The following is a 23596-nucleotide window of genomic DNA, read 5'->3' as shown; positions in this document are numbered from 1 at the left end:
TCTGTGTGTGTGTGTGTGTGCGTGTGTGTGTGTCTGTATGTGTGTGTCTCTGTGTGTGTGTGTGTGTCTGTATGTGTGTGTCTCTGTGTGTGTGCGTGCGTGTGTGTGTGTCTCTGTGTGTGTGTGTGCGTGCGTGTGTGTGTGTGCGTGTCTCTGTGTGTGTGTGTGCGTGAGTGTGTGTGTGTCTCTGTGTGTGTGCGTGCGTGTGTGTGTGCGTGTGTCTCTCTGTATGTGTGTGTCTCTGTGTGTGTGTGCGTGCGTGTGTGTGTGTGCGTGTGTGTGTGTCTCTGTGTGTGTGTGTGCATGCGTGTGTGTGTGTCTCTGTGCATAATGTGAGTTCACATCAGGACCTCCGTTACAATTCTGTACCATGGACTCAGTATAGGGTGGACTTATTTTTCCTTTGACATTTAGTAGAAATTGCTTTAAAACTGTCTGGGCCTAGATTTTTCTCTGTGGGAAGAGTTTAACTACTCATTCAAATAGCCATATGACTATTTGGGTGTTTTATTTCTTCTTAAGTCAATTTTAATAAGCTATATTTCTAAGCATTTACTATATTTTCAAATCTACTAGCATAAATTTGTTCATAATAATTTCAAGCCATCTTTTAAATATCTGCAGCATATATCATCATGCTTTATATATAATATGCTATATAATGTTCCTTTTACTTCCTAATACTGTTTGCTATTTTTCCTTGATCAGTTTCACCAGATCTTTACTGTTTTATCATTTTAAAGGAATTCTGTATGTTATCTTTCTATTTCACAAATACCTTCTGCTTTATTATTTCCTATGACTGTTTTTTATTTATTTCACTTTTTTAAATCAACACTGAATGCTTAGTGTGTTAATTTTCAGCCCTTCTTCTTTCACATTAGACCCTCAAGTTGATTTATTTCTAAGAATTGAATTAGTTGCAGCCACACACTGTGATGGATAGAGAAGCCTGGTGGTATTCAGTCCACGAGGTCACAGAGAGTCCAACACAACTGAGCACACACACACATTTTGATTTGCAAATATTTCCTCAGTTCTGTCGTGTTTTCTACTTTGATCTATGTTATTTACAAATGTGTTTATTTCCAAATGTAAGGGCTTTCAAGTCATCTTTTCTACAGATTTCCAGCTTAACTGGCTTGAGGGCTCACCATGCATTCTTCATGATTTTGTTTTTTGAAATTTATTGTGACTTGCTCTATTGACCAATATATTTTTAATATGGGCTTCCCAGGTGGCTCAGTGGGTAAAGAATCTGCCTGCAATGCAGGAGATACAGGTTTGATCCCTAGGTTGGGAAGATCCCCTGGAGGAGGAAATGGCAACCCACTCCAGTATTCTTGCCTGGAGAATTCCATGGACAGAGGAGCCTGGTGGGCTACAGTCCATACAGTGGCAAAGAGTTGGACATGACTGAAGTGACTGAGCATGCACGCATATTTTCTATATATTTACAAGTTACATGTGGGCTTGAAAAGATGTGAGTGTAAGTTTCAGAGTACAGTGTTATGTATGTCCATGATTAACCCTTTTTTGCATTGCTCAAATCTTTCATTGTTACTGATTTCTATTTCTCTGATCTATCAAGGCGTGAGAGAACTATCTAAAGTCTTTCTCTCTGATGATGAAGTCATGTATTTTTCCTTATAGTTCTGTCAATATTGATTTCATATTTTTGAGGTGATGTTATTAAAAGCACACAAATTTAAAATAATTCTCTTTGCTTGATAAAATGCTTAATGACTTTTAAATGATAGGCTCTCATGATCTCCAGTAATATTTTTCACCCTAAAATCAATTTTTTGACATTAATACAGCTTTACCAAATGTATTTCAGTTAGTATTTTTCCAGTATATCTTTTTCCATCCTTTTACTTTCAACGTTCCTGAGCCTTTTGTAAACAGAGGTAGTCACTCTAACAACCTCACCTCTTCGTTAGCCCGTTTAGCCCACCTACACTGACGGCGCGTAACGGCACATCTGGAGTGTCACACTCCCCGTTTGTCACACTCTCCTACCTTCCCTTCTTCTTCTTTCCTGCCCTTTTCTCTTGATTAATTACACTCTCTCATTCTACATTTTTCTCTTCACTATTTTGAAAGTTAAACCTTTCTGTTGTCTTGATGATTATCCTGAAAATTTTATTATGAATTAGTTACTCAACCTCCAAATTTAATTAATACAAGCAATGTTGAAATCTTTAACTCAAATCTCCCTCTCCAAATGTATTTGCTGTCATGGCCAGGGCTTAATTTTTTTTTGTTTTTTGCCCTTACCATATGCCATTATTACTATTTCACACATCAGTGTTTGCTCTGATTGACACCCTTCTCCATCCCTCCTTGCAGCCCAAACCTTGCCTTCCTTCTGCATTTTAAAGGAGGTGCATCCTTTAAAAATGTTTTTTTAAGAATTTCTCTTTGGGTTCTCAGCTGCACTCAGTTTTTAGGCTCTTTGAGTGCTCCTTAATGTCCTGCTGACTGATCAACGCATGCTTAAAGGTCTCAGATATGTCATCTTGTATTCCGAGTGTCATCTGCCTGATGGCTGCAGTTACTGGACATCGTATCTACTGCAAATGGAAAAGTCTGTGTGCTTGGTGGCAGACCTTCCGCACTGAACTATGAATCCTGGGAGGCGAGGACCACTGCTGCTGTTTTGTTTACCTGCATTAGATCTCGCTGTTAATGTGAAATTTTCAGTCTGAGTTTGGGCCAAGGCCCCACGACCACATGTGCCAACTGTTGGCCGCAGATGAGCTCGGCAAGCTTCAGAGAGGGTGTCAGAGGCGAGAGACGTTTGAGGCTGGAAAGAGGACTTCCTTGGAGGGCGGTGCTGTTGGTCCCACTCCCCCACCACATGCGCCAGGAGAGGGCTGGGGGCCCCCGCCCCTGCCGGCGCCCAGTGAGAGGAGCTCTGTGATGGCCCTGTGAGGCCTGCACGTGCCTCCAGGGGCCCACGGGGCGGGTGTCTCTCTATATTCAAGAACTCCAAAGGCGTTTGGTCTGCAAGTGAGAAGCACCATGTGTCAACCAGGCCCGTCAAAGACTTACATTTCCTGTGGAGCAGGTGGGGCCACAATATCCAAACACTGGCCTACGGTATCTCAGCTCCTCCCGGGAGGATGCCTATAGGCATGCAGCCGTCTGACACTTGTGTTCAAGAAGGAAGCACAAGGAAGTGACTAGAGAGGATGGGCGACCCATCTCAGCCGCTGAGGCAGACAGACACCCCAGGCATGTGGTCCTCAGAAGCGGGAAAACACCGAGACCACCCAGCCGGGTGCCGGCTTCCAGCACCGCCAGGCAGACTTCTCCCAACCCCACCTCCTGTTCCTGCTGCTGCTCTGACCTGGGAAGGCCAGAGACCGTGGCTCTGGTGAGGCAGGGCCTCAGGGAGAGGCAGCCAAGTTCACCATCGGGCTCTCCCTGCCCCAGCCCTGCCTGCTGAACCCTCAGACTAGTCAGCGAGACGGCTCACGCCTGAAATTCTTTCAGAGATTTAACGTTCAGCTGGACTGATCACACTAGTACCAGTGACTGGAAGACCCTAAATGACCCAGAAGGGACAGGGAAGGTCTGGGACTGCCCCCGGTCCGTCCCAGGGCGGTGAGAGAAAAATCAACTGTCTTTCCTGTTTCCTGGGGGACACATGTCCTGGGGCGGGGTGCTCAGGAACCAGGAGAGAGTGCACAGATGCGGGAATGAACCAAGAGCCTGCCCCTCCCCTAGGCTAGACTCTGCCTCCAGAGGCAACTGAGAGACGACACAAGTGAGACCAGCGTAAAACGATCCAGGTGATCTTTCTGAATGATGGCCATGCAGGGGACCCGCCCAGGGTAAGAGGCAGGTGTACACACAGCCTGACGTGACCCAGAGCAGTGTACCTTTGCTGGAAAGGCCCCGGGGGCCGTCCTCCAGAAGCTGTCTGCGCTGCGGGGAAGGGGCTCCCGCAGCAGAAGGGCTGGAGAAGACATGCAGCCACAGCCGCATCCCCTGGGGAGGAATCCACGGAGCAGCCCCGTGAAGGCAGGACAGTCCGGTCCCGACCCGGCTCTCAGCATCTCAGAGGCCTCGCACACCTCGCCACTCAGAGCACCCCGCTCGCATAACACAGTGGGGAGGGCCCCTGGAGCCTCCACTCGCAGGGGTGTTCATTCTCAGGGACGGGCCCCACCTCGCCCGTCTCCTGCCCCAAGCCCCTCTCGGAGCCCCGCCTCCCCCCGCCAACCCCGGCTCAGTGGGGCCAGGCCTCAGGACGTGCTCTGCGGGGCCACAGACACTCATTCCCAGCAGAGCTCATCAGGGAAGGACGACTCAGCTGAGAACCGCATAGTTTAGCTCAGCTGCATCCACTGCACTCCTGGATCACAGGGCCCTAAGTCTTGGGGAGAATTTCATCTCTGACCCGCAGAGAAGCACAGCATCCCGCGTGTCCCAGACATAGCTCAGGATGCAGGGCCTGTGGACCTGCCACCCGGAGGGGCTGAAACAGACCCTCCCAGCTCAGGCGAGCCCAGGGCCAGGGTCCACCCAGCACAGAGCGTGCAGGTGGGCCAACCCCAGGCCCGGGCCGGGTGGACAGTGAGCGGGGGTGGGTCCTCACAGCTCAGGGATCTCTGGATCCCTGGAGGCCGAACCTGTGCTTTCCCCTCCTGGTTCTGCTGAGTGTCCCCTCCCTCTGTTCATCCCACCCACGGTCCTGCCTGCACGCCACCGGCCAGGCTAGGGTGACTGGGGACCTTGGTCATCTGCACACTGGTCCCCAGTCTAGGCCCTTGAAGCCCAGGTCCAGCAAGTCTCCTGCCTGGGTCAATGCCACAGTGCCGAGTGCTGGGCCTGAGAAGGGGGTGCCTGAGCGGCTGGGACCTCACATCCTGGGCCACACGTCCTGGAGGGAACTTGGCTCCCGCCCCACTCAGAGTCCTTCACATTCTCCACCCACCCTGCCTCCCTTTTCTGTGATCAGCCCCCAGTTTCCCCTCTTGCAAACAGTGAAACTTGCAAGAGTGGAAAATCCCTCTCTTTGGTACAAGCAAAGGGTTTATAACTAAGAAGCACCAGCCCTCAGTCTACGCAGAACCAAGTTAAGTAATTAAATAAGCTCACTGACTTTTAAAACTTCATGAAAGTTGACACAAACACGGCACTACAAGCAAATCTGCCATTTACTATTGGAGGCTGGAACTTTCCAGTTCATGTCCTTCCCAAAGGTGACTTTTTATGGAAGCTTTAATGAAATTATCCATTTCTGAGTCAGGAAGCAGAGATTAAGATCCAATTTTTATAGCTCGACTTTTTTCTAACTATGCAGAGGGAATGAATTCAGGAAAATGTTTAGAATTTCCCCTAAAATGTACAGCTTGAGAAAGATCACAAACTTGGGAATCCTTGGGAGAAAAGGGTGATACGGAAGTCAGGTTCATTACCTCCCCCAGGTGTGACCAGCAGGGCCGCCCACTGGCAGCGTGAGGGCTCCACAGAACTGATGGGGCATCCCCCTGCCTCGGGGGAGGAGAGGGATCGGGCTCAGTGTGGGAGGAGCACTCTGCTCCTGGTTTAGAGGAACCATGCGTTCAGGCAGACACCTGGCCGATGCCTGAACTCCTGCAAACAACAGAACCGAAGTCTTTCCAAGGCCACCAACCCTAGCCTGGCTGGACACAGCTGTATCTGAGGAAGTGACCAGAGAGGAAGTGACCAGTCCCCTATCAGTGTCCCAAAGGCAGATGGAAGCCTCTGTGGGGGGAAGGTGAACAGAAAACCCCTCCTGGGCAGCCCCAAACCTGGTACAGCTATCCACGTGGGTCACTGAGGAAGCCCCGGGCATGGGGAACCCTGGGGACAGGGATGGGGTCCCTGGAATGGGGGGTGGAGACCCCAGAAAGGGAATGAAGACCCCACAATGGAGATAGAGACCCCACAGTGGGGTAGAGACTCCACAATGAGATCCCCCACAGTGGAGATGGAGACCCCACAACAGGGATGGAGACCCCACAGTGGACAATGGAGACCCCACAGTGGATGATGGAGACCCCACAGTGGGGATGGAGACCCCACAACGGGGATGGAGACCCCACAGTGGAGGATGGAGACCCCACAACAGGGATGGAGACCCCACAGTGGATGATGGAGACCCCACAGTGGACGATGGAGACCCCACAGTGGACGATGGAGACCCCACAATGGGGATGGAGACCCCACAGTGGACGATGGAGACCCCACAGTGGGGATGGAGACCCCACAGTGGGGATGGAGACCCCACAACGGAGATGGAGACCCCACAGTGGATGATGGAGACCCCACAGTGGGGATGGAGACCAGGTACTGGGAATCGGGGTCTGAGAGTTTCTGAAGATGGGTCCATGAGCCCCCAGCATCCCCAGGCCTTCGGAGGCACCCCGTCATCCCTTCATGGAACTCTCTCCTTCATGAGCACAGACGGGGCCAGAGAAGCGGCAGCACCAGCAGGGCCTGTGGCTCCAAGACGAGCGCCCTGGACTCCACACGGAGGCCACACCAGTGCCGAACAACTGCTTTTGCTGCTTCACACATCTGCATGTTTCCGACCTAAAGACCTGATGCATTTCCAGTGACTTGGAAACCTGGATAGTAAAACAGAACACCTGTAACCGCCTCTCAGGGACAAAAGCTTGTCTACAGCCATACCACCCTGAACGCGCCCAATCTGTTCTGACCTCAGAAGCCAAGCAGGGTCGGGCCTCGTTAATACTTGGATGGGAGAGAAACACTTCAGCGAATCTGTGCGTCAGCCCCAGCGGGGGCTCGGCCGGGTCCGCGGTGACCCCACCAGGGCCCTGGGGATGGAGCCCTCCCCAGAAGGCACTCAGGAGGGGCCGAGAGACGCCTGAAGGCATGACCCCGAAGCAGAAAGCTGGCTGCAGCCCCTGGTCTCCTGCAGCCCCCGAGGACTCAGCATCCAGGAACCATGGAGTCCACGGTGACCAGGAACCACATGCCCTGGGCCCCACGCCGCACCTCCCAGCAGCTGGAGGTACTGATGTTTAATTTAGAAGTAGTGTCACTGGAAGGCTTCCCCAGGGGCTCAGCAATAAGGAATCTGCCTGCAATGCAGGAGCCACAGGAGATGTGGGTCGATCCCTGGGTTGGAAGATCCCCTGGAGGAGGGCACGGCAACCCACTCCAGTATTCTTGCCTGGAGAATCCCATGGATAGAGGAACCTTGTGGACTAACAGTCCATAGAGTCACAAAGAGTCGGACACGAGTGAAGGGACTTAGCACGCACACACGTCACGTGAAGCCCCTGTAGAACTGTCGCTTTCAGCTTCCACTTGGAATAGAGGAGCTGGGAAACTGGCTGCCTGCTTCACACAAAGAACCACATAATGCTCAAATTTCCCCATTTTCCTGGGCCCATCACAGTCCCAGGCAACCATAACCCGAGATCCAGGGAAATACAGGTGCTTTAAGGAGGGAAAGGAGATTGTGGGTGTGGGAGGGACTCAGACAGATTTCAGGCCCAGTTCTGCAAGTGGGCCAGTGGGATACGCAAGAGAACGCAGAACTCCTGGTGGTTGCAAGAGGTGTGGGCCTGGGGATCCGCGGGGGCCTCGGGGCTGACCTCGGGGTGGGGGGCCAGCAGGGCAGGGTGCCAGTTGCTGGGGGAGGGGCCCAGACCACAGCTGGGGAGGGTGGGGCCTTCTCAGTGCAGGACTGCAGTAGCAAAGGTCCCTTAGACAGCTCCATGATGGGGCTGCCTCCATGCGGCTTGCAGACCACACCACCCCCCTCACCTCCTCCTGGAAGCCCTCCAACCTGCACAACTCTCCTGGTGACCCCCCAAATTCCTGTCCCCATAGCACCCACCATTCTCTGCTGCCCTCCAAGCCTAACGTTTCCAAAAATGCTTCCTAAGCTTGTGCCTCCAACCATGTGGGGGCGGGGGCTCTGGGTGATTTACTGGGGGACGAACCTGGGCTGGTGCTGGGTGAATCCCAGGCCAAGTTGTCAAAACTCTGCCTATATCCCCACCCTATGATGTCCACGAGCCCATGTGGCGGGGGTTAGGGGGTGGACACAGGTAGACGTCACAAAGAGCAAGGACCTCCCCGCCCCCAGAACCAAGCCTGGGTCAGCAGACACAGCTCTGAGCACTCGGCCTCCCCCGGGGACAGAGGAGCCTTTCCACCAGGGACAGCTCGGCTCACCGGGGTCAGCACCACTCAGTGTGCAATGTGTACCCCCAGCAGGGGTCCAGCCCCAGAGCAGAGCTGGACACAGGGGAGGGGCCGCGGGACCCCGGGAGTGGGACCCAGACCCATCAGGGCCCTCACACAAAGGGGTCTCCCAGGGCCAGCTGTGGCGGGAGGACTGAGGTTCCCGCTCTGGGAAACAAAGGGAACCCAGGCGGGCCCTGTGCCGGGCTGGTCGGCGCTGACCCAGCTGGAGGGCACAGCGAGCGGGTCCCTGGGGATGTCGGGGTTGAAAGCAGCCTGCGTCCTCAGGAAAAGTGCCCTCCCAGGCCGAGAAAGCCAGCAAGGCACAGTGGCTGCCACACCTCAGGCACGTCGGACACATGCACATCTGCAGCCCCGCAGTGGGGCCGGCACTGCACAGGCCCAGATCCCGTGGTTCTGGGCCGCAGCCTCAGCGGCTGGCCCTCCTAACCACAGCCCGAGGCAGATTTTGGCCTCAGAAGGCTGTGCACGCGTTAACTCCAAGAGCCTTGAGCAGAGCGTGAGCGGGCAGTCAGCTGCCATCCACCACCCCCTGGTGTCCACACATGCCCACTGTAAACACTCGTCTTACCTCTGCCCAAAGACACAGAATAAATGCGCAGTTTTGTAAGAAGCTCAGACTTGGCTGAGGACTGATGGCTGCGGTCCAGGCTGCTGAAGCAGGCTGGGGACAACCACATTTCTTCCCCAAGAGCTCAGCCAGGCCACGTGAAGAGTAAGGCTTGGCCAGGGGCACCGGACACAAGCGAGTACCCAGCGCACTGCAAGGGCCTGATGGACACACCAGCTGCCCTGCGCTGAGGAGGGCTGCACCTGGCCCAGCACAGCATCCCCAGGGCTGGGGCAGGCGAGCCAGACAGGGGGCGGGCCGGCCCCAGCCCCTCCCCACCCAATCTGCTCTGGTTGGTCGCACTCAGCACTCTGACTCTAAAGGGCTCCAGTCAAGAAGCAAAAACAGGCTCATCCCGGGGAAGCCAGGTGGGCCCAGGTGAGGCCCAGGGGACAGGGGTGATAAAGCCAGGGGGGCCCAGGCCAGGCCCAGGCGGACAGAGATGAGGGTCCTACCTTGGAAGAAGCTCTTCACCCTGAGATAGCTGACGCTGAGCCGCAGGACCGAGAGCTTGTCAAGCTTAGAGATGACGTCGGGTGGCAGTGGCAGCAGGCCGGCCAGGTGGTCCAGCTCGGCATTGAGGCGGTCCCGGTGCCTCTTGGAAGGGTTCGACTTCTCAGCACCCACGACAGGCCTCCTGTGAGGGGAAGACCACAGTCAGGCTGGGACTCCCAGGTGGAAAGCATCCCAGGCAGTGACCTCAGGAGGAGCACTCGGCTTCAAAAGGTGGCCGCCGGCGAATATGTGCCTCATGGAATGAAAAGGCATCAGTTTCCAGAGACGCACAAGCTAGACTGCGGCCATGCCACACATCAGCCACACTGGGCCCAGCGGCCGTGCCAGCCACAGAGGCCACGCCGGCCACATCAGCTACACCAGCCACAGAGGCCACGCCGGCCACATCAGCTACACCAGCCACAGAGGCCACACCGGCCACATCAGCTACACCAGCCACAGAGGCCACGCCGGCCACATTAGCTACACCAGCCACAGAGGCCACGCTGGGCCCAGCGGCCATGCCAGCCACAGAGGCCATGCCGGCCACATCAGCTACACCAGCCACAGAGGCCACGCCGGCCACATCAGCTACACCAGCCACAGAGGCCACGCCGGCCACATCAGCTACACCAGCCACATCAGCCACACCGGGCCCAGCAGCCATGCCAGCCACAGAGGCCACGCCGGCCACATCAGCTATACCAGCCACAGAGGCCATGCCGGCCACATTAGCTATACCAGCCACAGAGGCCACGCCGGCCACATTAGCTATACCAGCCACAGAGGCCATGCTGGCCACATTAGCTACACCAGCCACATCAGCCACACTGGGCCCAGCGGCCATGCCAGCCACAGAGGCCATGCTGGCCACATTAGCTACACCAGCCACAGAGGCCACGCCGGCCACATCAGCTACACCAGCCACAGAGGCCACGCTGGCCACATTAGCTACACCAGCCACAGAGGCCATGCCGGCCACATCAGCTACACCAGCCACAGAGGCCACGCTGGCCACATTAGCTACACCAGCCACAGAGGCCACGCCGGCCACATCAGCTACACCAGCCACAGAGGCCACGCTGGCCACATTAGCTACACCAGCCACAGAGGCCACGCCGGCCACATCAGTTACACCAGCCACAGAGGCCACACTGGGCACAGAGGCCATGCCAGCTACATCGGCCACACTGACACACCAACCGTGCTGGCCACTGGTCGCAGCTCTGGAGGGAGGCCCAGAGATGCGGAAGAGCCAGCAGGAGGGCCGTGTGGCCTCTCTGTGCTCACACCCGCTGAGGTAGCGGTGGGCACCAGCCCTGGGCACACTGCTCAGCTCTCTCAGGAGCTCCTCTGGGCCCTGCCCTCAAGGCGTGTGTGGCCCCTCTGGGCCTGTGTCCCCCTGCTCATCAGGGCTGGAAGGTGCTAATAAGGCCAAGGTGAGCAAGGCAGCCTGGGCACCATGGTGCACCCTCCCCGCCCCTCCACTCAGGATGGGGAGGCCAAGGCCCCACCACCTCCCTCCCTCCAAGGGAGCGGCCCTTCCTGGACATCCTGCACACTGCAGCTGCGCTCACGGGCCCTCTCACCTGCCCCCAGCCCTGCCCCCACCACGTAGAAATGTCTCCTCAACCTCCTTCCTAGAAAGCAAGGCCAGGCCAGTCGGACAGGGGCCGCCTCCCCCGGGCCCGTGCTCCCTAGGTCGGGGGCTGCCTTCAGGGACTCTGGGCTCCTGGGTCCAGAAGGTCCCGTTTTTCTACCATGCACTCACTTGTAAGAACATGCAAACCTGCCCCACACAGTCCTTTCGGCCAGAAACCCCCGGGCACCCCCCACCCCACGGGGCCGTGGGGGCCAAGGCCACACAAAACCACACAAGAGCAGAAGCTCCACCTCGGCTACTTCTTTCTCTTGATTGAGCTGTAATTCACGTAACATAAAGCTGCTTTAAAGTGAAAGCTGGAGTTTAGGACATTCACAGAGCTGTCAACCTCCATCAAGCTCCAAAACATTTCTTCACCCCCAAGTAACACTCCTACCAAGCAGCTTCTCTCATCTCTCAGGCCCCAGCAGCCACAACCGGTGTCTGTCTTTCTGGGTTTGCTCATTCAGATGTTTCTGTGAATGGAATCGGACTTCTCAGCCTGGCATCCTTCACTGACCATCACATAGTCGAGCTTCGTCCACCAGGACGTGTGGCGTTACGTTACTTCTCAGGGCTGAGTCGTGTTCCATGGCCCTGCAATTCTATATTTAGCTTTTTAAGGAGTTGCCAGACCGTCTTCCATACCACCATACTTAACAGCCTCACCAACACTTGCTACTGTCCTTTTTTAAATAACATTCTCATACGTGTGATGGTGTAACAGTGTGATCACTCACCTAGAGCCAGACATTCTGCAGTGTGAAGTCAGGTGGGCCTTGGGAAGCATCACTATGAACAAAGCTAGTGAAGGTGATGGAATTCCAGCTGAGCTATTTCAAGTCCTAAAAGATGATGCTGTTAAAGTGCTGCACTCAAAATGCCAGCAAATTGGGGAAACTCAGCAGTGGCCACAGGACTGGAAAAGTCAGTTTCATTCCAGTCCCAAAGAAAGGCAAAGCCAAAGAATGTTCAAACTACCCGCACAACTGCGCTGACTTCACATGCTAGCAAGGTCATGCTCAAAATCCTGCAAGCCAGGCTTCAGCAGTCCGTGAACCGAGAACTTCCAGGTGTACAAGCTGGATTTAGAAAAGGCAGAGGAACTAGAGGCAAAATTGCCAACATCTGCTGGATCATAGAAAAGGCAAGAGAGTTCCAGAAAGACATCTACTTCTGCTTCATGGACTATGCTAAAGCCTTTGACTGTATGGATCACAACAAACTGTGGAAAATTCTTTGAGTGATGGGCATATCAGACCATCTTACCTGCCTCCTAAGAAACCTGTATGCAGGTCAAGAAGCAACAGTTAGAACCGGACATGGAACAACAGACAGGTTCCAAACTGGGAAAAGAGTACGTCAAGGCTGTATATTGTCACCCCGCTTATTTAACTTATATGCAGAGTACATCATGCAAAATGCTGGGCTGGATGAAGCACAAGTTAGAATCAAGATTGCCGGGAGAGAGGTCAATAACCTCAGATATGCAGATGACACCACCCTTATGGCAGAAAGTGAAGAGGAACTGAAGAGCCTTTTGATGAAAGTGAAAGAGGAGAGTGAAAAGGTTGGCTTGAAGCTCAACATTCAGAAAACTAAGATCATGGCATCTGGTCCCATCACTTCATGGCAAATAGATGGGGGAACAACGGAAACAGTGGCTGATTTTATTTTTTTGGGCTCCAAAATCACTGCATTAAAAAGCAGAGACATTACTTTGCCAATAAAGGTCCGTCTAGTCAAGGCTATGGTTTTTCCAGTAGTCATGTATGGATGTGAGAGTTGGACCATAAAGAAAACTGAGCACCAAAGAATGAATGCATTTGAACTGTGGTATTGGAGAAGATTTAAGAGTCCCTTGGACTGCAAGGAGATCAAACCAGTCCATCCTAAAGGAAATCAGTCCTGAATATTCACTGGGAGGACTGATGCTGAAGCTGAAACTCCAATACTTTGGCCACCTGATGGGAAGAACTAACTCATTTGAAAAGACCCTGATGCTGGGAAAGATTGAAGGCAGGAGAAGAAGGGGACGACAGAGGATGAGATGGTTGGATGGCATCACCGACTCAGTGGACATGAGTTTGAACAAGCTCTGGGAGTTGGTGATGGACAGGGAGGCTTGGCGTGCTGCAGTCCATGGGGTCGCAAAGAGCTGGACACAACTGAGCACTGAACTGACTGACCGAATGGCCAGTAATGGTGGGCATCTTCTCACGTGCTTGCTGCCCATCTCCGTATCTTCTTTGGAGAAATGTCTACTTGAGCCTTTTGCCCATTTTTAAATTGGGTTGTTTGCTCTCAAGTTGTAGGAAATCTTTATATATTCGGGATACTAGATCCTTAACAGATACACAAATTTTCTCCCATTCTCTGGTTATCTTGTCACTTTCTTCATTTTATTTTCTTATTTTTTCCTTAATGAGGTGCCTACACCAACATCGGTCATCTGCTAACAAAATGCAGAGCCAGGAGGTGTGGGGAGATGGAGCAGCCTCGTGAGGACTGGACTTGCCACCCAGAGGGGAGCCCCGCCTAGAAGTGAGAGAACTCAAGGCCTCCCCAGAAAGCAGAGCAGTGCCGAGGGCAGGTACAGGAGCCAGAGGAGGGCAGAGACCTCACTGGGGCAGACCTGTGAGGAGCAGGCCCCCAGCCACACCTGGGATGGACTGAGTGGTGACTGTCCCCACCCCCACCCCGTGGGGCACCGGGGGACACTCCTGACTGAAGACAGGGATGTTGGGAAGGCTCTGTTCCTTCCAGCTTTCTCAAACCGAGCACCCAGCGGCCCCTCAAACCCAGCCCAACACGCCTCCCCAGGCTTCGGTTCCAGGGGCCAGGGCAGAGACCCTCTCCCCCACCAGGTGGGTGAGGGGGCCACTGGAGGGAGGCGCCCCTCTGAGCTGACCTCGGGTTCGGGCCCAGAGCCACGGTGGGAAGCCCCGACTCTGCAGGGTGGAGACTCGGGAGGAGGTGAGGGACCCAGAAACCTAAAACACCCAGGACAAGTCCATAAACAGCGCTGAGCAAAGAGACACAAACAATGGAAATTCAGCTAGTAAGGCTGGGTACTGTTAAGACGGTGTTACCCCCAAACTGACCTGTGGACTTGATGGAGCTTCAAAGGAAATCTCGACAGGACTTTTTGCAGAAACGACAGTCTAGACTTTATGTGGACGTGGCAGAGGGCAGAGTTGGAGGACTTACCTGACTGACCATAATCCTCTTGGAGTTAAGTGTTCCATTTTGGTTTGGTTTCAGACAAAGACGGAAAAAGATCAATGGAGCAGAACACAGGGTCCAGAAACAGAGCCACATACTTTTGGCCAATTCACTTGACAAAGACACTAACGAAATTCAATAGGAAAAGAAAGTCTTTTCAACAAGTGGTGCTAATCAACTGAACAGCCAAGAAAACAAGTAAACATCAACCCTTACCTCACACAATACCAGAAATTAGATCAAAACAGACTGTAGGCCTAAGTCTAAAATGTACCATAAAACTTTACAAGAAAATACATTAGAAAATCTTGGAGACCCTGGAAGGAGTCCTGGGGCTCTCAGGGCACACACTAAAAATACTGTGAAAGAAAAAAGTGATAAATTGATCTTTCTCAAAGAATTTAAAGTGACTTTTGAAAGTCACCATTAAGAAAATTAAAAGGGGAGTCATAGATTGATTAGCTAAAAATATTCACAAAAGCCTATATCCAGACTACTAAAGAAGTTTCACAATTCAACAAGAAGACAAACAGCCCAATATGAAAACAGATGAACTCTTTACCAGAGAAGCTCTGTGTACAGCAAATAAGCACAGGAAAGGCCACGAGCACCGTTCCTCACTGGAGAAACCCAATGTAAAGCCACGGTGAGCCTCCACCACGATCCGTCGGGGAGCTGAGACCAGGACGGACATCCAGGCGTCCTGAGGAGGCAGACGAGCCCCACGCCCTGCCGCAGGCAGCGTGGACATCAAAGCTGCTCAGAAAACCGTCTGTCTGGTGGACTGTCAGAAAGTTGAGCCCTCCTCGACTGCACACGGACCCACAGTCCCACCCAAGAGAAATGAAGGCACACACCCGAAGACTCAAATATAAACGTTCACAGCAGCTTTGCTGGTGACACCCCAACCTGGGACCCACCCAACTCTCACCTGAGATGAGCAACCACACGTGGTTCATCCACACGATGGGCACCCAAGTCAGACAGGGGAGTGAAGCCTCCACTCGGAGAGGGCCCCCTTCGTAGAAAGTCCCAGGAAGTGCAGACCAGCCGGCAGGACGGGGGCGCAGGCACGGTCGCCTGTGAGGCCGTGGGAGGAATGGCGGTCACAAGGAGCCTCAGCGCCTCGCTAACCTCAGTTTCAGGAGGGCCTTCTCGAGCAGCCCCGTATCCCCATGCGGATTGGACTGCAGCGAGCGCTCTCAGCCCAGGGTGCTCTGGTCACAGTCAGTCACACGAAGACAGAAGTGGAGACGAGGGGGAGCCCTGCGGCTCACACAGCTCTGAGCTCAGAGTGCGAGGTGCCGCCCCCAGAGCACGGGGCGCCACCACCACGGTCAGCCCTTGTGGTGAGGGGCGGGGGGTGGGGGACCTGCAGCCCGCCCTGCTCGCTCGGGGTGGGCCCAGCCCTGGGCCTCAGGGGAGCACGTTCTCACCCGGGCTTCCAGCAGGTTCCACCATGCAGTCCATCGATGCAGGCTCCAGACTTTCTTTGCCTGCCCACAGCCTCGGCGAGGGGGCAGGGCTGCAGCTGGCAGGTGGGGCTCACACCCCCAGGAGAGCCCAAGGGCTCTGGTCCAGGCACCCAGTACACATCCCAGCAGCCTTCCCAGCCTTTGCAACCCACAGACACTGGTGCCCAGACAGGCCGGCAGGGCCATGTCCACAGGCACAGTTGGGTGAGTGTGTCCAGGTGTTCTTCACTGTCCCTGAAACCACAGATCTAAACACCCAATACCATGACAAATCGGTGAGGAGAACACTGCTCACCCAACAGAAATCCTGGGAACAACCAGCAGCCACAGGGAAGAAGAAACAGATTCAGAACACACACCTTTCACCAGGAAAGATTCCAAGGGCTCAGAACTTCTAAATGTATATTCAGGATCTTCTAGGAAAACTCTCATAAATTTGACGCAGGGAAGACCTTTCTAAATGTGACATAAAATTAGCCACAAAGAAAAAGATTAATAAACTCAACTACATGAAAATTAAGTGCTTTTTGCATGGCAAAGAATACCACAAGTAAAATAAAAACTGGCCGAAAGTATGTGAAACACTTTCAAGAATCTGTATCCCCAGTGTACAAAGTTCAGTTCAGTTCAGTTCAGTCGCTCAGTCGTGTCCGACTCTCCGCGACCCCATGAATCACAGCACGCCAGGCCTCCCTGTCCATCACCAACTCCCGGAGTTCACTCAAACTCATGTCCATCAAGTCGGTGATGCCATCCAGCCATCTCATTCTCTGTCATCCCCTTCTCCTCCCGCCCCCAACCTTTCCCAGCATCAGAGTCTTTTCCAGTGAGTCAATTCGTCGCATGAGGTGGCCAAAGTATTGCAGTTTCAGCTTTAGCATCAGTCCTTCCAATGAACACCCAGGAATTATCTCCTTTACAATGGACTGGTTGGATTTCCTTGCAGTCCAAGGGACTCTCAAGAGTCTTCAACACCACAGTTCAAGAGCATCAATTCTTCGGCGATCAGCTTTCTTCACAGTCCAACTCTCACATCCATACATGACCACGGGAAAAACCATAGCCTTGACTAGACGGACCTTTGTTGGCAAAGTAATGTCTCTGCTTTTTAATATGCTATCTAGGTTGGTCATAACTTTCCTTCCAAGGAGTAAGCGTCTTTTAATTTCCTGGCTTCAATCAGCATCTGCAGTGATTTTGGAGCCCCCAAAAATAAAGTCTGACACCGTTTCCACTGTTTTTCCATCTATTTGCCATGAAGTGATGGGACCAGATGCCATGATCTTTGTTTTCTGAATGTTGAGCTTCAAGCCAACCTTTTCACTCTCCTCTTTCACTTTCATCAAGAGGCCTTTGAGTTCCTCTTCACTTTCTGCTATAAGGGTGGTGTCATCTGCATATCTGAGGTTATTGATATTTCTCCCGGCAATCTTGATTCCAGCTTGTGCTTCCTCCAGCCCAGCGTTCCTCATGATGTACTCTGCATATAAGTTAAATAAGCAGGGTGACAATATACAACCTTGATGCACTCCTTTTCCTATTTGGAACTAGTCTGTTGTTCCATGTCCAGTTCTGACTGTTGCTTCCTGACCTGCATACAGGTTTCTCAAGAGGCAGGTCAGGTGGTCTGGGATTCCCATCTCTTTCAGAATGTTCCACAGTCTATTGTGATCCACACAGTCAAAGGCTTTGGCATAGTCAATGAAGCAGAAATAGATGGTTTTCTGGAACTCTCTTGCTTTCTCCATGATCCAGCGGATGTTGGCAATTTGATCTCTGGTTCCTCTGCCTTTTCTAAAACCTGCTTGAACATCTGGAAGTTCATGGTTCACACACTGCTGAAGCCTGGCTTGGAGAATTTTGAACATGACTTTACTAGTGTGTGAGATGAGTGCAATTGTGCGGTAGTTTGAGCATTCTTTGGCATTCCCTTTCTTTGGGATTGGAATGAAGACCGATCTTTTCCAGTCCTGTGGCCACTGCTGAGTTTTCCAAATTTGCTGGCATATTGAGTGCAAAAAGCTCTCACAAATCATGAAGCACAAAAACATAAACAATCTGATAGAAAAGTGAGCGAAAGTTGTCAACACAGACAGTCACAGAAAAGGAGACAGCGTGTCTGCCAGGCTCGAGTCTGAGAAAAGCACCACATTCCCCAAAGCCGAAGGAGCACCGTGTGGGACACCTGTGAAATCACACACGCCACACTCCTGGCCTGAGCAATGCCACTTGTAGGAACACACTTGCCTGTTGGGTCTGGCCTTGATTCACCCGCTTGCAAGCTGATAGCTTGCTGCTGGCTACCGATCCTGGCTGAGGCACCAGCTCCCCAGCTCAGCAGGAAACTCATTGCTCACAGCACAGCAGGGCACACCCCTCTGTCTGCATCACTGACCCACGCCCCCAAGTCCACGAGGGTGACACAGACACGGCAGGAGCTGCAGTGCGGACTCTGTGTCAAAGCCGAGGAGTCCACCACTCCCACTGTGAACACTCAATGAGCCTCCTCGGCCCATGAGGAAAGGCCAACACGTGGCCAGGGCCGCCACCTCTGCAAAGACGGGCGAGAGCTCAACACGAGGCCTGAAGTCACAGAAGACACCCGTGAGACAGTCTGAGCAGGCGCTGGCAGAGGGCTGGGGCCAACACACTGTGGTGTGTCCTGAACTGCTGGACAAGGAACCCTCGAGAAGCAATGTCGCAGGCACACTGCCAGGTGTGCAAGCACGGCCGGCACCTCGTGCACAGAGGCAGGGAGCTGCCCCAACAAACACAGTTTTGGCTGGTTCGTGCCTTACTGCTCTCAGCCACCAGGTGTGGACATGGCCCCCTGGATCCTGGTGACACACCCCGGCCCCCGGATCCCAGGGCACACAGCTGTGTCTCCAGGTCCTTTCTTTCTCTAAGGAGACAAGTGTTCTCACCAGAGCAGAGGAGCTGAGGACGTTGGCCCCCCTCTCCCTGGGTACAGCTCTGCCTCCCTCTGCCCCCAGCAGACTAGGATGCACACTTGCCCCCAGCCCCACAGAAGCCACACAGCTGACTCAGGTGACAGCCACTTTCCAAAGTCCAGCCTCACCGGTCTTGCAGCCCATCCTTGGGGCGGGAGGGGCCTCAATTCCTGTCAACCTCTCACGGGTCCTACAGCCTCCAGGGGCCGGAGGGTGGCCTGGGTCACAGAAATCTGGACGCCCACACAGACACGACCCCAGGGTGCCCACATGGTGGCTCCGAGCTACACTGGGCAGCCACAGACAGGGCTGGTGAGGTCATGCCTGGGGTACCCCCAGCTCAGCCTCCTGGAGGCTGGGAGGATGAGCCCCAGTCTCCTTTCACTCAGGGTGAAGCCCAGGGGCACTGGGGTGTGTCCAGCTGGAAACAGTCTCACCCGGGCAGCGGGGTATCCCTTGGCCGAACCTCAGCTGCAATCAGGGCTGGGAAGGCGGCCCAGAGTCCTGCCCCTGCACCCCGCAGCCAAGATCCCAATATCCTGAGGGTGCCTGGCCCTCAGGGAGGCCTGACAGAACCCTTGCCTTGCTTGCTTTCTTCCTAAAATTCACTTTTTCCAGTGAAAACACAAGGCCTCCCACCCCCCCACCCCCACCCCCCACCGTCAGTAGCTGTCAGCAAAGATGTGATACTTTACTGTTTCTGAACGGGCTTCCTGCGTTTCCTCCCAGCATACAGGCACTCCCCCGGTGGGATCATTGTTTCGGGCCCTAAAAGAGAGGGAGCATCAAGTCGGTCATGTGAACGGAGCTGATGTCCACAAAACGCCCCAAACCCCAAGGTGGCGGCCGGGGTGTTCCCCCCGCAGCAAGGCGCACGAGGGCACAACGCCCCGGGTGTGAACCACGGTTCCCAGGCCCAGGCCCCGAGCGTGGGAGCTGGCTCCTGCCACGCCCCTTCTCCACGGGCGGCCCCTGAGCCCCCAGGGTGGCCTGAGGACCCAGTCCTGTCACCGTCCTCCTGAAAGGACAGCCCTGTGCTGGGAAAGCTCCTGGCGGGTAGACCCCCTGAAGCGACTGGAAACAGGAGTCACTGCTCCAGCAGGACACTGGGCCACAGGCACAGAGGGCTGAGCACTGGTTCGGGACTCTGGGCAGGTGCCCCCCGCCCCTGCTGCTTGTGGCCTGTCCGTCCCTCCCAGCAGCCCACCTCCCCCAAGGCCTGCACTTCTGGGCACACAGGCTTCCTCTTTTCTACGTAAAATCTCTCTCGACGCCACCACACCAGGCATCCGCTTTGGCCACCAAGTCAGAGTTGCACTGAGCCTGCTGACCACACCTGGCGGCCGCCACCCACTAGCTGAGGGAGCAGCCCCGTGACCATGGCCTGAGGCTGGGCAGTCTGCCTGTCACCTCAGGACACACGTCAGAACCTCGGTTTCCCGTGCAGTGGGGCTGAGCCTCATGGATGCCCTGCAGACCAGCAACCCCTCGGCGTCAGGCTCCAGGCCAGCAGACATGGAGAGGAGGCCAGCAGCCCTGCCAGGCCTCAAGTGTCCAACCTGGAAGAGGAAGCAGATTCAAACTCACGATTTCCACCCTTTCCTCCATGCTCAGCAAGTGACGTGAACATGCCGGAAACATGTCATGAATCCACTCTAAGCATAAGAGACACACTCTGACAACTGGCAAAGCAGGTAAAGTAAACGGATCAAACAGGATGCACTGACAGAAGCCCAGCCGGAGCAGCCGTGCGAGAGGCTGCGTGAGCGTCAGACAATGCTGACTTCAGACGAAGGAGAGTCGCCAGCACAGGGAGGGACGCCACGCGAGGGTGAACCGCCCGTCTTGCTCAAGGACAGTGCACTACCCCAAGCTTCAGAAGGCACGGCGCAAAAGCTGACAACCTGAGCAGATAACTCATCGTGACGTCAACGTTTCACTAATCCATCGCTGATGTTCAGTCGCTCAGTCGTGCCCGACTCTGCGATCCCATGGACCGCAGCATGCCAGGCATCCCTGTCCATCACCAGCTCCCGGAATCCACTCAAACCCCTGTCCATTGAGTCCGTGATGCCATCCAGCCGTCTCATCCTCTGTCGCCCCCTTCTCCTCCCGCCTTCAATCTTCTCAGTAATCAATACAGCAAATAAACAGAAAACCACAAACGTTGTGGAATGTCCAAACAACAGACACAGGCTAACTGAAGCACATATAGACCGCTTCACCCAACAGCAGCAGAGTCCATGCTCTCTGAAGCTGGGACACTCAAGACAGACCATGCTCTGAAACGTAAAGCAATCCTTAACAGACTTGAAAGAATAAAAGTCATACAAAGTATGTTCTCTAACAATAATGGAATTAAACTAGAAACATATATGGAAAACTCCCAACTATCTGGTTAGCAAATAACCACAGGTCAAAGAGAAAGTCTCAAAGAAATTTAGAAGTATTTTGAATTGAAAGAAAATACAACACATCAGACTTTATGGGGTACAGCTAAGCAGTACTTTGATGGACACTGGTAACATACAATGTTTATAGTAGAAAAAAATTAAAGGTTCCAGATAAGTAACCTAAGCTTCCACTTTAAGTAACTACAAGAAAACACATACAAATCAAGCAGAAAGGTGGAAATAATAAAGAGGAAATATCAATAAAACTTATGCTTCTTCTGTTTGTTTGGGGTTTTTTTTTGACCTGGAGGCATGTGGGATCTTAGCTTCCCAACCACAGATCAAACCTGCACTCCCTGCATTGCAAAGCAATGTCCTACCCACTAGATTGCCAGAGAAGTCCCTCAGTGAAACTTAAAACAGAAAAACAGAAAAATAAACGAAGCCAAGAGCTGGTTCTTTGAAAAGACCAACAAAATTGATAAACCTCTCGCCAGGCTGATCAAAAAATAGAGGAGACAAATTACCAACATCATGAATGAAAGAAGGTGAAGCAGAGGAGGACCCTGTGGCCCCTGCCCCCCCCCCGTTCCTGTCCCTGTGGCCCCTGCCCCCACCCCGTTCCTGTCCCTGTCTTTTGTCTGCAGAAAACTTGAGTCAAAGGATAAGTTTAATCAGAGAAGTGAGAAATGCAGAACAAAGGAAAACAGTCAGAGACCAAATAAGAATGCAGTCCTTAAGCGCCGTCAAGGACCTTTGGCTCTTTCTCAAAGGCTATATATAATATTCTGAGCCATATCCTGTGAGCTGTCTTATAGACACTAAAACACCAGATGGAGAATTTAAAGTACATGATGACCAGACTGTACGCAGGAATTGGTCTCAAAGAAATGGTAACAAACTGACCCTGGAGCTGAAAATTAACTGTACCTAAAACAACAAAGATGATGTTGGTCAGACCACCGATGACCAATTTGAAGACGACTGTCAGAGCTGACTGTGCTATTTCTGCTGTTTCTGCATGTAGAACCTGCCCCCACCCCCGACTTCTGTCTATAAAAGCTCTTGCCCTGCTGGTTGCCAGTAGAGGGGTGGGAGTCAGCCTTTGGACGGACGTCTGCCTTTCTCTCTCCGTCCCAGCTGTCAGCATCTGAAATAAAGCAAATTTTCCACCAACCTGTGCAAGCACGGCCGGCCCCTTGTGCACAGAGTCAGGGAGCTGCCCCGACAAACACAGTTTTGGCTGGTTCGTGCGTTACTGCTCTCAGCCCCCAGGTGCGGACATGGACCCCTGGATCCTGATGCACATACTGAGGCTTTTGGGCTGCGAGTAGCCAGACCTCACATACCTTTTGGTAACTGATTTTGCAGTGAGCAGCCGGACCCCACCTCACTCTTTTGGTAACAAAGGGACATCACTACAGATCCCACAACCATCAGAAGGAAAACAAGAGAACACAGCCACGAACTTAGCTGTGTGCCCTGCAAGTTCACGTGTGAAAGCCCTAGTCCCACATCTGACTGTCCTGAAGACGGGCCTTCCAGGAGGCGATTAGGGTTAAATGGGGTCTTCCAGGTGGAACCCTGCCTGCCAGAACTGTTGGCCTCACAGAGAGAGGGAATGAGAGGACAACACTCTTTACTGCATGCGAACTAAGAAGCCCTGTCTCACCAGAAGTCAGGTCAGCAGGCACCTTGATCTTGGACTTCACAGCTGCTGGAACTGTGAGAAATAAATCTTCACTATTCACAGGCGTTGTTTAAGCCACCGAGTCTGTGTGTTTTGTTCTGGCAGTCCAAGGAGACTAAGGGGCTTTCCTGGTGGCTCAGATGGTAAAGAATCTGCCTGCAATGCAGGAAACCCGATTCAATCCCTGGATCGGGAAGGTCCCCTGGAGAAAGGGATGGCAACCCACGCTTGCCTGGAGAATTCCATGGACAGAGGAGCCTGGTGGGCTACAGTCCTTGGGGTTGCACGGAGTCAGACACGACTGAGCAATTAACACTTTCACTAAGGAGATTAGGACACTCTCCCCACAGATTCAACAGTTTAGATGAAATGGACCAGTTTCCTGAGCGACACAAACTACCAAACTCACTCAAGAAAAATAACCTGCTTAGCCTGTATCTTCTTCTAGGACAAACAAAAGCAAAAGCCCAGGTGGAGTCACTGGTGAATTCTACCAATTTAAGGAAGAAACCATACAATTCTCTGCAAAAAACTAAGAATCAAATTTAAAACTGACAGCTAATTTATTTAAGTTCCGCATTCCCTGATACTAAAACCAAAGATGTTTTGAGGGAATTATAGACAAAAATCATCCCTCATGAACACAGGCACAAAAATCTTCAATTAAAGGTTAGCAAATGGGAACCAGAAATATATAAAGAGCACAATACATCACAAGTGAGGTTTGCTCAAGGAATTCAAGAAATTGAGTATAATTCACTTTATTTATGAACAAAAGGAAAGTATATATGGTCACCTCAACATATATAAAATGCATTAGGCCAAATCCATGTAGAATAATTTTTAAAACTCATTAAACTAAGAACAGAAGGAACTTAATTAACCTGATAAA

General features: G+C 52.9%; 1 protein-coding gene across 2 annotated transcripts in view; it reads right to left on the bottom strand.

The window, feature by feature from the left end:
* AHRR (aryl hydrocarbon receptor repressor) overlaps positions 1-23596 on the bottom strand; it is an 89285-nt gene that overhangs the window by 59554 nt on the left and 6135 nt on the right. The window contains exons 1-3 of one of the 2 annotated variants that reach the window (XM_055422334.2): positions 20032-20295; positions 19317-19389; positions 9289-9470 (exon numbers count right to left, since the gene is read on the bottom strand). In XM_055422334.2, coding sequence (XP_055278309.1) covers positions 9289-9470; positions 19317-19378 — 244 coding nt within the window. In that variant the 5' untranslated portion in view covers positions 19379-19389; positions 20032-20295. Of the gene's footprint in view, positions 1-9288; positions 9471-19316; positions 19390-20031; positions 20296-23596 lie in introns of those variants that run through there. The other variant, XM_055422333.2, reaches the window with a different exon arrangement.

The sequence above is a fragment of the Moschus berezovskii genome, chromosome 18 (assembly GCF_049115385.1).
Source record: "Moschus berezovskii isolate FMDL1 chromosome 18, NW_MosBer_1.0, whole genome shotgun sequence".
Classification (NCBI taxonomy): domain Eukaryota; kingdom Metazoa; phylum Chordata; class Mammalia; order Artiodactyla; family Moschidae; genus Moschus; species Moschus berezovskii.
Note: the sequence above shows the minus strand (reverse complement) of the source record. Positions and strands in the feature narration are given on the sequence as shown.